This window comes from Mesitornis unicolor, unplaced genomic scaffold (genome assembly GCF_000695765.1).
Source record: "Mesitornis unicolor isolate BGI_N332 unplaced genomic scaffold, ASM69576v1 scaffold16136, whole genome shotgun sequence".
In the NCBI taxonomy this organism is placed as follows: domain Eukaryota; kingdom Metazoa; phylum Chordata; class Aves; order Mesitornithiformes; family Mesitornithidae; genus Mesitornis; species Mesitornis unicolor.
In genome coordinates this window covers 71,816-87,417 of record NW_010193135.1, presented here as the reverse complement: position 1 = coordinate 87,417, position 15,602 = coordinate 71,816, and the positions used below count along the sequence as shown (strand labels likewise).

Sequence of the window (15,602 nt, the reverse complement as noted above, 5' to 3'; positions counted from 1 at the left end):
TTTCTGTTTTGGTGAGAAAATGTCACCAAAGGGGAGTTTGCTTGATGTTTCTGTCCCCTGAGACTTCAGAAAGTTGTGTCACAGTAGTTTCTTATCTCTGTGAACTCTGAATTAATTTAAAGAATATGTTAGAAAGCCATTAGTTCATTTTAGGACTGTTACATTCAGCTGCTATTATGTTCTTCTGCTTGAAAACTCCCTCTGTAGGTCTCTAATTTGAATGATAAGACTTGAAGGCACAATTATTTTGTAGTTAATGAGAGGTTTCCTTTTTTGTGGTGTGGTTTTTTTTTAATTATGTGTAGTTGTTTCTTTCCTGACACTAGCTGCTTTCCTGTATTCCTTTATTAGGTCTGTGGAAGACGTCAAATGCTCAAGCAGTCTCTCTGCTTCTCTGTGTCTGGCATTTGGGATTCTCCTCTCCCAGATCTTCTCTGACAGATCTTTAAATCCTCTTCCTCTTCAAGTGAGTGAAAGATCTTTGCACTTGCTGTTTGCAGCTTCATTTTCTACATGTCTGTTCACCTTTCCTCCCCCCTCCACTGCCTTCTGTACTGTCCTCATCCTTTCTCTACACGCTTTGACCAGCAGAAGCTTTGATCTTTTGGATCAATAGATTGCCATCTGTTACCTGTACTTCATTGGCTTTCATGTTTCTATTATCTTAATATGGTCAGGAAGAGATATGAGACCTTTTAAACATGAATTTTGCTGTATCAAGCAGAGTGCAGAGCATTGAAAGCAACTTATTAAATCTATCTCTGTTTGAGGAGGCACAGAGTGTCAAGTTAGGAATTTTTTTTTCCTAGGTGTCACAAAACATTGCACATTTAATCTGGATTGTTGTGAGTATTGCTCTTCTGGTGGAATTGTCTGAAAGCATTTGATTTGTTGCATGTACCAGGATTCCTGTTTTCTACTGACTATAGATGTCTAAGACTCCAATACTGTATTGATGCAGCTTGTTAAGGCTGCCCTCAGCCTCTCTTTTAAAGTAAGAGCTTGAAACCAGGTTTCTGGTGTATGGGACGTGCTTGTGTCACTTCTGCTGGCTGCTGTGTGGAGGAGGCAGGCCAGAAGCAGAGCACATCACATGGAAGGTAGATTTCAAATTTTTACAGACACAACCTTTCTTCAGCTGCTACTGGAAAAAGGTAATGATCTGGCTGCTGTCATCCAGGATGTAAGCTGGGAGAGCTGTGTCTTGTAATTCCTCTTTATCCATGCTGTTACTCTTGGATTGGTGGAACAGTTCACATGCTGCTTCTGCTTCATTGCCTTCTTCACAGGTGTGCTGTCAGGAAAATTGAGGGTGAGAGTTGCAGATTAAATACACCTGAGATATTAACAGCCTCATCACTCACTTGCTGACATGTGAGCATCAGGTAAACTACACCTATTGGTCGTCCTGCGTACGGCATCATGATCTTGAGGAGTAGAGTTAATTGGGTACTGTAGTTCTTCTTGTGGGTGAGAAGGAGCATGGGAATCTTGCTCAGAATGAAATCAGGTCTAGCCTGTAGTGACTTGCAGTAAATAGGAAGAAATGCTGTGGAAAGCCCAAGGAAAAGATAATAATAGGAAATGTTGTGATGGCGTTTGGTTTATGGCTTTCATTCTTGGGATCACTGCTGAAGAAGGCTGGAAAAGTAAAGAGGTGGGTTAGAGATGGCTAAATCTTTTTTCAGAGAGTGCTGAAAAAAGTCCTGCATTTTATGGTAAGAAATAAATGTGTTACAAGCTATGTATCAACATGGTGGAGCTGTGAGGTGTTGCCTTCCAGGGAGAGATGAGGAATTCAGTCTTTCACACCTCAGTAAGAAAGGGTTAGTAGCTGCTGTGACCATTATCTATCATTGCATGCATGAAGAACAGAAAAATAATGACTAAGGAACTTGTTGTTCCAGCAAACAAAGAGAGTTGAAAGTTGGAACTAATCAAATTCAAGCTGAGGATAAGGTTGCTGGTTTTAGGTCTTAAAGGAATTATCAAGTGGAACAATTAATTAAGTTGTTGTTTAGTTCTCTATTAGGGGATGCTTGAAAAGCAGGATGAGATGTTTCTCACAAAAGACAGATACGCCTCAATTAAATCAGAGCTACTGGACTTAAAGCAGGAATTTGAAAAATAAATCCAGTGGCTTGGATTTTACAGGCTAATAATGAATTTGTGAATCTGCAAAGTAGAGCCTCCTACCACTGCCTGGCAGTCATTAGGAAATGAGTTATAAAGTATAGCTTTTCCTGTTTCTGTCTAAAATGGAAATGTAAGAATGGACATACTTCATTAAAGTTGCTGCAGTAAAAGTTGGCCCACTCTGCTTGTTAATGAGTAAGTAAATTTGTGTGCTGTGATATTAATGCACTCCTCTAACTGTCATTCAGTTACCCAGTATTGAATGAATATAGATAGCCTTGTTTTCTGATAAAATTTTCCTGTAATCTGTGATTTCAAACAATCCTGGTTGCCTTTCTGCACAGCTTGGAGGTTGCCAGCCTGACGCGGGTAGATGCTGATCTGGAGGCACATCGAATGCAGATGTGTAAAGAAGCGATTGCTATGATGATGAAGAACATGGTCTTAAGTCACAGCCTCTTTCCTCATGTGGAGAAGAGGATGAGTGCAATTTTCAGAAAGCAGTTTCTTGCAGTGGAGAAAGAGATTCAAGAGGAGTATGAAAGGAAGATGGTGGCTTTAACAGCTGAATGTGATCTGGAAACTAGAAAGGAAATGGAGGCTCAACACCAAAAAGCGAGAAATGCAAATGAAGAGGTTGAAGAATTAGTGAAGAAAATGAATGAAAAGGTAGATCTGGTATAAAATCAAGATATTTTGCATGATATATGCTTTTATATAGATGGTTTCTCTTTTAGACTAGAATGACAGTGTTGTCCTCTTAAAAGAGTAAAGAGTTCTGGAGTCTTCAGCACAGGAAAGATACGGACCTATCAAAGGAGGTTCAGAGGGGGCCACAAAAATGATCAGAGGGCTGGAGCACCTCTCCTGTGAAGAAAGCCTGAGAGAGTTGGAGGTTTTTCATCCTGGAGAAGTGAAAACTCTGGGGAGATGTTATTGTGGCTTTTCAGTACTTTAAGGAGGCCTATAAGAAAGACAGGGTTACAAGTTCTAGTATGTTCTGTTGCAATAAGACAAAGGGTAATGGTAAACTAAAATGGGTAAACTAAAAGAGAGTAGGTTTGACTAGATATAAGGAAGAAATTTTTTATGGTGAGGATGGTGAAACACTGGAACCGGTTGTCCAGAGAGGTGGTAGATGCCCCATCCCTGAGAACATTCACAGTCAGGTTGGATGGGGCTCTGAGCAACCTGATTTAGTTGAAGATGTCCCTGCTCATTGCAGGGGGGTTGGACTATGTGACCTTTAAATATCCCTTCCAACCCAAACTATTCTGTGATTCTAAGAGACGAGCTGTATGATTTAAATGTGTTCAGAAATTCAGATGTCGTAATTAGGGTGATTGTTATTAAGAAACTGTTTTACATCACCAGAAAATGAACTTATCTCAGGAGAATCTGTGACACCTGAAAACAAAAGGTTGTCATTACCCTGATTTTTTTATAGTTACACCACTTTGCAAAGGTTTAAGTATTTTTATTTACTACATTTTACTACAGCAGTTCCTAAGAACTCCAGTCAGACAACATGTAGAGTATTTTGCACATTCAGAGCAGAACAAACTCTCTGCATCATAAACCTTACAATCTAGGTAAAAAGTCTTCAATATTTATATTCTTATTTTGAAGAAAATGAGAATATAAGCACAACCAAAGACAGATTGCCTTTAAACCAAGTGAAGGCAAGCAGAACAATCTGTATTTTAGGCAGAGCGGGGAGTGGACTTCTTTTGGAAATAGCCTCTGGATAGTAGTGAGATAAATAATTTAAGGCACAGTATGATTCTTTACAAGTTTAGAGTCTCCCTTTAAGTAAAAGCTTAGTGCTTATGAGTATCACTTTCAGTCAAGGATCTATGTCTGAATGGTTAAGTATCATTACCCAGGATTTCATAAGTAGTCACTAGCTGGAAATAGAGCCCAGGTCACCACTAAAAAGACCAATTGGGTCTCCCCAATGGGGGGGGGGGGGGGGGGGGGGGGAGGGGGGGGGAGAATCCAATCTTCCATGTCTCTTTTCAAGTACATTGAATGCTTACAAGAAAATTGACTTCTGCCCTGTCCCACCCCGCATTTTCTTTTTCTATTTGTGTCTGAAGAGAATTGTGTTACGTTTTGAATGTTTCAACTCTGTAAGCTTCAAATGCAAAAATATCCAAGTTTATGTTTCTTGCTTGTATGTTATAACTCTATTAAGAAGATGACTTGCTCAGAATAAAAAGTGTATGTATCGTTACATACCAGTGGGGCTTTGCTTCTGGAGCACAAGTGGATATGTGGGTATTGAATGTGATGCTGCTGAGTTTCCAGCTGCCTGTTTCAGTTCGATTTATAGAGACAAAATAAGTTATGTTAGGAGAATAATCCCTTATACCAGTATATTCATTGTTTGTGTATGCTCTCTTTGTAGACATTAGTTAAGTTTTTTGCCTTCTGTTGTTTATTTGGGGTTTTTTTAAGCATTTTTATTTGCATATAAATACCTGTAAGTATGTGAACGCACACTAAATATGCTCTCAGCAAAGTGCCTTTTCTTTGTGCAAAATACATTGGTATTGGTTCAATCTGGTTTCTGTTGGAAATCCTGAATGGTAGGAATCAAAGAAAGAATTAAGGCAAATCTAATACTTGTCCTGATCCATTTATCATATACTGCTGTCTTGCTGTTCACTTTCCTCTCTGTGAAAGGACATGTTTTTGCATGTGACGTGGAACCTGGTCCGAAAAGATGTGCCTCAGTGCTAGGATGGTCCAGACTTGTGCTCCTGGCTGCAGGTGTACTGACATCCAAGAGACGGCAGTGAAAAACAGCTGAGGCAATAACTCCTGCCCTTCTCAGCCAAAACACAGAATGTATATTCTCTGCCTTTTTGATTATTTGCCATCTGCAGTATGTGGCTTGGGAATGAGGGGTGAGATATGGGGAGGCCTCAGTGCAGAGGACTGTTCTCCCCACATAAGTAATATGAAATTTAGAACAAGACCAAGCTTACTACTGCTAGGTAGCTCTGCTGGCGTAAGAACCATTCTTTGCTCTGTGGGACAGGATTCTATAAGGAGTTTATGCCGTCTGAGATTAAAACTATTAATATGTAAGCCTTACTGGAGAACTATGAAAAACTATTTCTTGCAAAGAAGCTTTTAAATTACTTTCCATTTGATTCTACTCCATTGTTGTAACTCTGAAAGGATGCTATTGGAGTAATTTGTAGAAACCAATAGATAAAGAAGGTCAACAGTAATAAGAACTTACAGAGATTTGCAGTAGAATAGCTTTTTTCTAATTTATATTGTTTTTAAAATGTATGTGTATTGTTATTTCATTGTTCTGACTTATGAGTCTATTCAATTTTAATAGGATTTCAGGATAGATGAAACCATTTCATTTCATATATAGTCTTTGTGTTGAATTTCATGCCGTTCTGTATAATTTATCTTAAATAATCATTTCAATTCTAAGAAGACTTCATTATGCCTTGGAAGTGTTGTCTGGATTAGATTGTCAGCTGTACAACCCCGTCATTCCAAACAGATGAAAACCATGGGAAGTGTACAGTGATTTAGTATTAGCCTTCATTCAAACCTGAAATGACAGTAATCAGAGTATGCATAAAATATGTATGAGCTAGTAGCACCGATACTTTTCAAATATGTTGAATACTGAAAATCACTTCGGATTTATTTATTTCTCTCTTCTCTGCAGTTTGCTGCTGAATACAGAAGTCTTCTTGATAGACTTCACAGACTGGAGCAGGACCGCCTGAAGAGGTTCCTTCTGGTAAAGCAGGAGGAGTATTTTGCAAAGGCTTACAGACAGCTGGCTGTTACCCAGAGAAAGGAGCTCCATAATATCTTTTTTACACAGATAACAAATGCTACTTTCAAGGGAGAACTGAAGTTGGAAGCAGCTAAAACATTAGTGGAAGATTACTCTAAAATACAGGTAATAGGATAACAACTCCATTTCTAACCTAATGACAAGAATGCAAACCCACAGTGACTTTTGAGAAATGTTTCAGGAAATATGTTTCAGCATAAACGTTATTGCTTTTATAACTAATCTCCTTAGGAATAATTTTAAAAAATATAATGCTATTGTTATGCACATCTAGACATCTGCACAACTGTATATTGATGCATATATGCAGCCTTTTTTTACAACAGTGAGTTAGATGTGTTTGCCACAACATTATGTGCTTAGTACTTACTGACTTTTGTTTTCAAGGGTACTATTTCCAAAGCATCCAAGTGCTTAAAGCTTGTCTTTACTGCTCAGGGAGAGTTAGACTAGTAGCTCACCTGTATCATGCAGAAGAAAGAAGTCTGAAGACGTGTACACCATGCAGTGAGAAATTGTGTAATATAAATCCCCAGTTTTGCAGGGAATACTGTGATGTATCTGCACGCCTTGGGGCTCACTTGGCTCCTAAAAGCTCTGTTGGAGCAGCTCTGCCCATAAGCCCTTTTCCAGAGGATGGTCTAAGAGCAGATCTGTGCTGATGCAGCAAACTTCTGGTTCCAGGTCTACCCTTGCTGGTGTTAATTGGGCCCTTGGCATAGAATCATATGATCGTTTAGACCCTTAAGTCCAACCGTAAACCTAACACTGCCAACTCCACCAGTAAACCATGTCCCTATGTGCCATGTGTACACATCTTTTAAACACCTCCAGGGGTGGTGACTCAACCACCTCGATGGATAGCCTGTTCCAGTGCTTGACAACCTTTTCAGTGAAGGAATTTTTCCTAATATCCAATCTAAACCTCCCCTGCCACAACTTGAGACTGTTTCCTCTTGTTTTATCACTTGGAAAAAGACCCACACCTCACCTTCCTTCATGTAGTTGTAGAGAGCAATAAGGTCTCCCCTGCACCTCCTTTTCTCCAGACTAAACAGCCCCAGTTCCTTCAGCTGCTCCTCAAAGGACTTGTTCTCTAGAGCCTTCACCAGCTCCGTTGCCCTTCTGTGTACATGCTCCAGCATGTCAGTGTCTTGTTATGAGGGGCCCAAAACTGAAAACAGTATTTGCACTGGTGAGACCACATCTCAAGTACAGAAGGACAATCACTTCCCTACTCCTGCTGGCCACACTACTTGTCTGTAGTTGCTGTAGCGTGGTACAGAAATGCCAGTGTCATTTTCAAAAGTAATTTCAGCCCAAATTAAGGAATTTAGGCAACTAAGAGAACAGTTAGGTACTTAAGTCTATTTCCTCAATGGCGTTTTCTAAAACAGATCAGATGGTGTCTAATGAGTACCTTTTGAGGCCTGTCTGTGTAGGCATTTGCAAAACCGCACAGGCATCAAGTATTTTTCTGTACCTCAGAAGATGTACTGAGCCCCCCAATCCAAAGAGGTAGATTATTGAAACTCTGCTATTTCTGCAGTGCTATGGTTTTGTATTTTCGAGAGGTTGAGTATCTGTCTTAAGTGGTTGAGGATGCTGATGAGGAGTATGTTCAGGACTTTAGTTTTTGTTTCAGTTATGTTTTAAGCATCTTGTGATGGAATAGCTCAAGTTGTTTCATCAAGGGTTGTTTGGTTGTTGTTTTTTTAAATTCCATTTGTGTTGAAAGTTACTGTTCTAGATTCCAAAAATTCTGGGATTGTTCTTCTGGCTGCTTCTTGAAGAAGAATATGATTGTTGAGGGCCTGGAGGTTAAAAAGCACCATCTGGAAAGTAGGAATCAAAACATGTAAGGCCTACTCCTAAAACTAGATACACCGTCATATCTCAGTACAGAAAAGCCACACATGGGCCACTGGCAGATAGAGATACAGCAAGCACTTGTGCAAAAGATAGTTGAGCAGCCAGCAGAAGACAGAGCAAGTGAAAGAAGTTTTGACAATGTTTTGGCTGCTCAGACATGGGTCACCTAATTAGCAGACCTTGTCCTTGGTATCCGATGCTAGCAGAATGTCTGCTGTAGACCATTGTGCACCTACCTCTGGTCTCTACCAGCCCCATTTGTAGGTACCTAAACCCTTCCTGTTTCCTCACTGTTGGAAGCAGGAGCTTCTAAGCCAGCCTGTGTGCAGTGGGCTGGTCTTTCCCCACGCTGTACTGGACACATGTAGAAGACTTATCCTTGACTTTGGAGTCAATTTAGACACCTTTCAAAATATTACCCTTTATTTAATCATGCAGTAAATACATTGTAAGGAAAAAAGAAAGTGGGGTGGGAGGGTGGAAAGAAGGAAGGACGTTATGCCACTTACTGCTGTTACTGAACACATGCTGTCTTCAGGTTCCAGCCTGTGGATAGCTGGAACAGATCTACAAACACTGGTAGGGTTGCGAGTATATTTAATCGTGTGTATGTGATCAAATGATCTGCTACCTCAGGGCTCTCAGGAGGTGCACTAACTATTCAGGAGACTACACATAATATTGATGTATTTAGGACAAAAGCTCAGCACATAATTTATTTTGTTTTGTTGAAATAACAGTAATAATTTGATGTGAGCATTAGAGTTAAGTTGATATAAGCTTATTATTTTTTACTTGTAAGAGCCTTTTAACTTTGCCCTGTTAATGAAGCAGTCTAGTCTGAAACCCACAGGTTTTAGCTGAAATTAACGTTACATCTGATTAAATATATTTGTTTGCATTCTTTCCTGTAGGGAGACATTGAAGAGCTAATGGATTTTTTGCAAGCTAGCAAGAAATATCATCTAAATAGAAGATTTGCTTACAGAAAGTATCTTATAAGTAAGATACACTTAAGGGATTCTCAAGCCTCTGCACTTATAAATGCAGCAGCAACCCAGATATCAAGTCTTATTAATAAGATGGAAAGGTAAATATCTCAATTGGATTTTTCTAGCAGCCAGTTAACTATGTTATCACCGTGACAACAAAATAGTCTTCAAACCTCTTTTTATCTGTGTTACTTAGGAGGAAAAGTTCATTAAAATGTTACATATTGGTTAATTCTAAGAAAGTATTTTGCAACTAATGGCTTTGTTACTTACTATCCTAGCAGACATGAAGGTGAGACTTTGTGGTCTGTGTCTACTTTGAACAGCATGGAGATGAATTGCTGGGACCGTGTATAGTACTTGTTTGTAGTTCTGACTTCAGTGGGAACCAGGCTTATGTAAGAATCTCAATGTCTTTATACATCCATTATTCATGTAAATAATCTTCAACCATGTGAAAAGTCCATTGCAACATGCACCATCTACTTTCAAAACCAACAAGTGTCGTTACCAAGATGAAAAAGTAAATTCTGCAGCACTGCCCTATCAAACCTCTCAGAGTATGCACTGGTCGTAGTACTCTGTGTACAAAGGAAACATGGCTGTAGTTGGAGGTGGCATTTGTAGAGAAGCAATCCCATCTGACTTTGTGGGATTAGAACTAGTTACTTTCCTGTAACTTCCCACACCTGCTAAGGCAGGAATTCCTTTCAGGCAAATGTTGGCCCAACTGTTCTGTTATTATTCATTCTTCAAATGTTTAGAAAATAAAACTCCAGAATGTAGTGCTTCAGATCATTTGCTAGTCTTTTTTTTCTACAGGCAAACTGAAATGTCTTAGTATAAACACAGGGGAATTTATAATTTATGGTAGATGGGCTTGAATTGGAGTTAAAATCTGAGCAGCAAGAGAAGTCTGATCTGATGAGCTGATACTTTAAATCTATATCCGTAATATCCTCTTATTTTTCATTCTAGCATCGAATCTAGTTGTCTAAATTGAGACAGACCTGTATCTATACCTATTGTGTCCAGCTTTAGTGTGCCTTAAGTTTACTGTTATAAATTGAACTTTAAAATGTAGAGCTGTTTATATGGAAAAGAGAAACTGAGAGAAGATGTCGATTAGATATACCACAGATAAATAGATTTGGGGATACATAAACCAGCAGATAAATTATGAGTGTCTTTTAAAAATGGAGCTTAATAGGATGTTTAAAATTTATCAGGTAGCAAGGCAATTTCAAATTAAAATAAAAAAGATTCTGTGTGGCCAGAAATAAAGGTTATAAAAAGCAAAATAAAACCAAACCAATTCTAGGGAGACGTGAACATTTTAAATTAAATAGAGCAGCTAGTTTTCAAGCTGGGCTTTCTAAAGATGGTGTTTAAATAAAATGTCCTGTTCATCAGGACTGGCTGTGGGTATTCAGTGCCTTTTGGAAATCAAGTCCATGGACTGCAGTGCCAAAAGGCAGGAAAAGAAGTTTTAAACTATAATCCGTAATTATAGATTTCAAGGATGGCTAGCTAAGTTATTTGTGTTTTCCCTTGAAGAATAAGGGGGTAGAAGGGCAATACTTGAGGCAGTATTTACTGCAGGTTGTTCCTGCTATCCGCAGAGACATGAGATTCCTGACTTATTTGAACTATAGCAACTGTAATGTGTTGCATCATTCTTTTGCCAGTATCTGCTCATTCACAAGAAGTTTCCTTCCTTCTTCTATCTCTTAGAAACTGAAACTAGTTCTGCTGATTCACTAGGTATGAACAACTCAAGCTCCTTTATAAATTTCTCTCAACAGTTTAATTTTTGTAAGACCTCAAGCATTTCTTGTGAATTGTGTTTTTAAAGTAGGCAATTTATTATATGTGACATAAAAACTCAAAGCAAAACGTCTAATATTGGTCTCTTACTCTTCTGAACAATCTCGATTTATATAGACCTTGTTGTAAGCAAAGTAATTTTCCAAACAGTGTCCTGCTGGACCTTTCAGCGAGTTGGTATTGGGAGAGTGAACGCCTTCAGCAGTAATCCATTAGTATGAAGTTTTCTAAAAATCTCTTTAAACCTTTTCTGCTTGTAGTACTTTGCTATGTAGAGCATTTATTGCGCTGAATTATCTACCTAAATTCTGATCTGGGCACTGGCAAGACACCAGTTCAATGGGTGAAATCCTGAAGTAGCTTAAGTGGAGTAATGTGAGCATCATCTTGCAGGTTCTCTCTGTGTGGTTTCTGTATAGTGTTGTGATTCAGCCTCTATGAACATCAAGCTGGTACAACTTCTCTGCTTCATATCTGTCTCCTTTTATGTTTTAGTAACGCTCTCGTTCCTTCTCTAGCTTTCACAAAACAATCTTCCTTTGGTGGGGTCCAGCATCACTTAGATAGTTCCCCATAGCATTAAATACAAACTGCTACACTTTACTTTTAGTGCCCTCACTTCACATTTTCTTCTGATTTTGTCGGCTTTCATTCAGTACAGAGAAGTCAAGGTCTGCCTTGACCTGTGATATTACTGCTGTTGGTCACACACTTTCTCTGTTCCTTCCATGGTGCTCGCTGCAGTTGGGAGGATCTCCATGTAAATATCCTTGTTGTCACTGCAGTATTGTCCTTCATTAAAATTCTCCTTGTTCAAAGACATTAAACATGTGCCTGCACATTTCTTCAGTGATTAGATGTCTGGTATGCTGAGACCAAGCAGTTTATCATACAGTGTATGCTGTTTCATTATCTTTCTCCTCTCCTTTTATTTTGTGTTTCGGTTCAGAGTCCTTTGGGAAGAGGAAATCTTTTAATTCTAATACTGTAATTGTTTTTATACTGTATTTATATGAAAACAGAAATGAAGGTCTCTTGCCAGGATTGAGCCTTCTAGGAATTACTATAATACTGTTTAATGTAAGTTGCCACATAAACTCCCATAGACTTTGGTGGCAGTAGGTGTTTTGCCCATTATTTTTGTTACCTGGGATTTCTAAATAAGTAGATTTCAAATAAATAAATAATGTGTTTTACAATGCTACGTCACCTTCAGTTTGAGCTGTGGATAAATCAACAACCTGAAACTGAAATAATGTAGACTCTCTTTTTTTTTCTCCATCCTAAGAATAGGAAGGTGTATATCATCTTCCAATTATTCTGGGTTACATTGCTTTCATTACATCTTTCATTTGCTGGGTGGTTCCAGCACATCTGTCTTTTTCAATTGCAGCCCCTTTTCACTGCTCTGGACAGGGATTTTAATTGCATGCAGCAAGCCTGCTTATTTCCTCAGTACAAGACAGGATGAAGTTGTTAAAAATAATATCTTATTATCTTGCCACACTTCCTCACTCTAATAAATCTACCTCTTATTCCCTAATCTTTTGCCTTGGGTTTGATCAAAGTGGAGGGCAGGACTTAAGAGTTACCAAATATAGGTACAAAATTTGGTGCTGTTTCTAACACTGAAACTTAATTTTGGTTGCTTTCAAGACAAAAATTATTTGGTCAAAAGATCCAAGAATGATGCTTTGTGGATTGCTCTCAAGGTACTGAGAGGTATTTTAATCCTTTTTGCAGAAGATTAAAGAAATACAATAGAAAGATGTTGGAAAAGCTCTGCAAAAGAAGGCGTTCTCTGGCTGTCATAACTGTGATAAAGCAGATCTAAGTTTCTGTCCAGCGCATTCATTGTGTTGGGGCGGATGTTTCATGGCTTGCTCAGGATCCTGTGGGTGCTTGAGCAGTAGATGGAGAGGAGTGAATTGTGGAATCTGTAACCACGGTTACAGTGCAGTGGCTGCAAATAAGCTGATACATCAACTTTCTGGTTTATTTATTTTTTGGGGGGATTTTATTTTGAATTAAGCTGTTACAGCATCAACAAATCCTAAGGGAGCAGAATGAGACTGTCCTTTCTGGAGTAGGGTGTGCAACATGTAGCTGTTACTCTGGTTTATGAATTGGGCCAGGTATCATGTTGAAACTAGGACTTGAAAGCCCTGAATTCATCTGAATCCAGGCTCTGTGTGTCATGTTCATGTCTTCTGAAACATGGGGATTTGAAAAATAAACCAGAAGTATTTGGACAAGTTGATGCTTTCTACTCAAAGTTTCATGTTCACCTTTTCAACCCCACATTTTGGAAGTCCACTGTGTTTACTATTAGAAAATTTAACTGAAATGTCCAACAGGCTGGTGTGAATTAAGACATTGTTTTATTCCTTTTGTTGTCTGAGAAGGATTTGGGGAATTTCTGGTGTAAATACAGTAGCAGGTAATTTTTCAAATCTGATTTGAGTTTGTGGAGAGGTAGGTTTTTTGAACTGTTGCAGATATGGCTAGGATCTTGCTTACTCTTTGTAATTAATTACTGTAGCAGCTGGGGGTAAACCATAGTCTTAAAATTTAAAAAAAATAAAATCTTCCATTTGCAAGTACCATGTGCCTAAGACTGAGAATTTGCTCTGTTAGATTAGTGTATTACATTGATTTGAAATCTTTATAATTTTTCTGATGATGTCTATGTAATAGAAAATCTGAATATAAATCTTTTTATGGATATGTTTGCTTTTTATCCTTAAAATAATTTTAATTGTTTTTACTTGATTAATTTACATCTTTAAAAGAGAAAATTTTTTCTAATTAGGAGAAGGAGTTACAAAAGACATCTGAAATTGCATTCCAGGGGCATTAAATGAAAGATGTAAATATTATGAATAATATATAAGCTTTAAAATGTCTCATTTGAATATTGCTTACATTACTAACTGGTAATGTAATTGGTTTTACATTTGCTTTCCTTTCCTTCTCCCCATTCCCTCTTCATACACCTTGACAAACTGCCTGCATTCTATACTCGTCTCTAAGATTATCTTTCTCTTGCCCACTTGCTTGTTTGATCCCCCCAGGTATCACTGCTAAAGAAACAAAGATCATTCTGTGTGTCTACTTTGTTGAGCCTTATTAAGGTACTAATTGCTTCGAATATCTTTTTGCTCTTAAGAATTTGATAAAACAGGCTTCAAACATTGTTATTTCAGAGCAGGTCATCTACCTGAAAGTCATTTGGGAGTGCTGCTGGACCGAGCTGAGGCTGAAGTTAATTCTGTTAAACAGAAATTCGATCATGATTTAAAACAAGAAAAGCAGAAGCTTCGCCAGAAACTCATTACCAAGAGAAGGCGAGAAATGCTACAAAAGGTAATTATTTTCAGTATATTTATTTTCTCGGGGCTTACTATGAATTAAAAATGGAATGAATTGAAAAATAAAGTATAGTTCTTAGGACAGGGGTCAACAGTGCCAGAAGAAAGGATGAAAGTAAGTGTCTGTTGTTTTTAGCTGTGTACCACCATATGCTGTATTAATTATGCAGTGATCAATAGCTGTTCTTTTAGAAAAAACTGCAAGAAAGTAATATAACTGGAGAAACTTGTGAAGCCCCTCTATTTAGTCTAACTTGTCCAAGGAGGTTATGACAAACCTCTCTAATGAGCAGACAGGCAAAAGCCAACTGAGGTTCTGGAGTTGATGAGGGAGGTGGCACAGATCTGTGACAGCTGTAGTTTTCTGTGGGTTTCCTGGCCATGTGTGACTTGAATGACTTGTACAGCTCAGTTAAATTTCAGCTACAATACAAAGCTATTTAAAAGATGCTGTACCTATGGTTAATTGTGGTAGAACTCATCTCACCTAACCTCAGCCATCTGAAAATCAAGGCTTACCCCAAGAGGTCCAAATCATCTCATAATGGAAGGGGACTTGCGGGTGACTTGAGATAAATGAGAGGCTTGTTATTGTAAGGTCTCTGTCTTCCTCTGTCTAAAGGATGTAGAAAAAACTATTTTGAATCGTGGTATTTCTTTAGATGAGCAAAGTTAGGTGAGATTAATTTTTACCTTTTGCAGGATAAGTGTTTCAGTGTTTTCTGCTCTTTAACAGATAGCAGTGCAAGGAGAGACAGCGTGATCTAGTCTCCATAATGATGGAGACTATATTTGTTGTATTTATTCTCAGTATAGGTAGCTTTGGTTTAGCTTTCCAATAAAATTACTGCATGCTCTAGGATGGGGAAAATAAAATGAAAAAAAAAAAACCAGCCTTTTTTATTTCTTCATTTTTTATTTTCTTCACTTTTTTCCTTGCTGTTTGATTCAGATTCACTTCTGGAATGCTGCTGGATCATTACAGTTCAGCCAGTTGTGTTTATATCAGACTACAAGATCATGCATTTGTTTAGTTATTAGCCCTTCTATCTAGCAGCAATCCAAAGTATCACAGGCCTGCTAGATGCACATAAAGCCATCATGATGAGGGCAGGGTAAGTCTCTGGACACTGACAGTTTTGAGAACACTGAAAAACAGGAGTATTAAATTTTGCATTGCTATGAAATACATATTTAAAAAGCAGAGATTTGAGATGTTCCTTCTCTTAACTTTGTTCCTTCTTTTGGCAGAGAGAGCATCGGAATGAGCAGCTGTCACTTGGAGACCCCTTCAAAACTGCTAAGGAGGTCACTCACTACCTGAGCCACTGGAAAGATCTTCTGAGTGATCACACCATTGAATTTGAAGAACTTACTGAAAAGCTTGACAATGAGGCCAGTGAAGAGCTGAAAGAGCTTCTGTCGAGTCTAACAGAGAAAACTGTTGAAGAGCTTAAACGTGTTCAGTATGGAGTATTTGTGCAAGAACTGGTAAAGCTCAGTGTGCCAAAGATGTTCCTGCTGGAAGCTGTGGAGGAGCATAAAAAAGAGATGGTTGTTAAACAT

The 15,602-nt window shown here is 38.4% G+C and overlaps 1 protein-coding gene across 1 annotated transcript in view; it reads left to right on the top strand.

Annotated features, from left to right (window-relative positions):
- EVC2 (Ellis van Creveld syndrome 2) overlaps positions 1–15,602 on the top strand; it is a gene marked incomplete at both ends in the record, with an annotated part of 57,152 nt that overhangs the window by 15,708 nt on the left and 25,842 nt on the right. Inside the window, 5 exon segments of the mRNA XM_010187359.1 lie at positions 2,481–2,805; positions 5,840–6,079; positions 8,761–8,936; positions 13,872–14,031; positions 15,288–15,602. The exon segment at positions 15,288–15,602 is cut by the window's right edge and continues 15 nt beyond it. Of these exon segments, the coding sequence (XP_010185661.1) occupies positions 2,481–2,805; positions 5,840–6,079; positions 8,761–8,936; positions 13,872–14,031; positions 15,288–15,602 (1,216 nt within the window).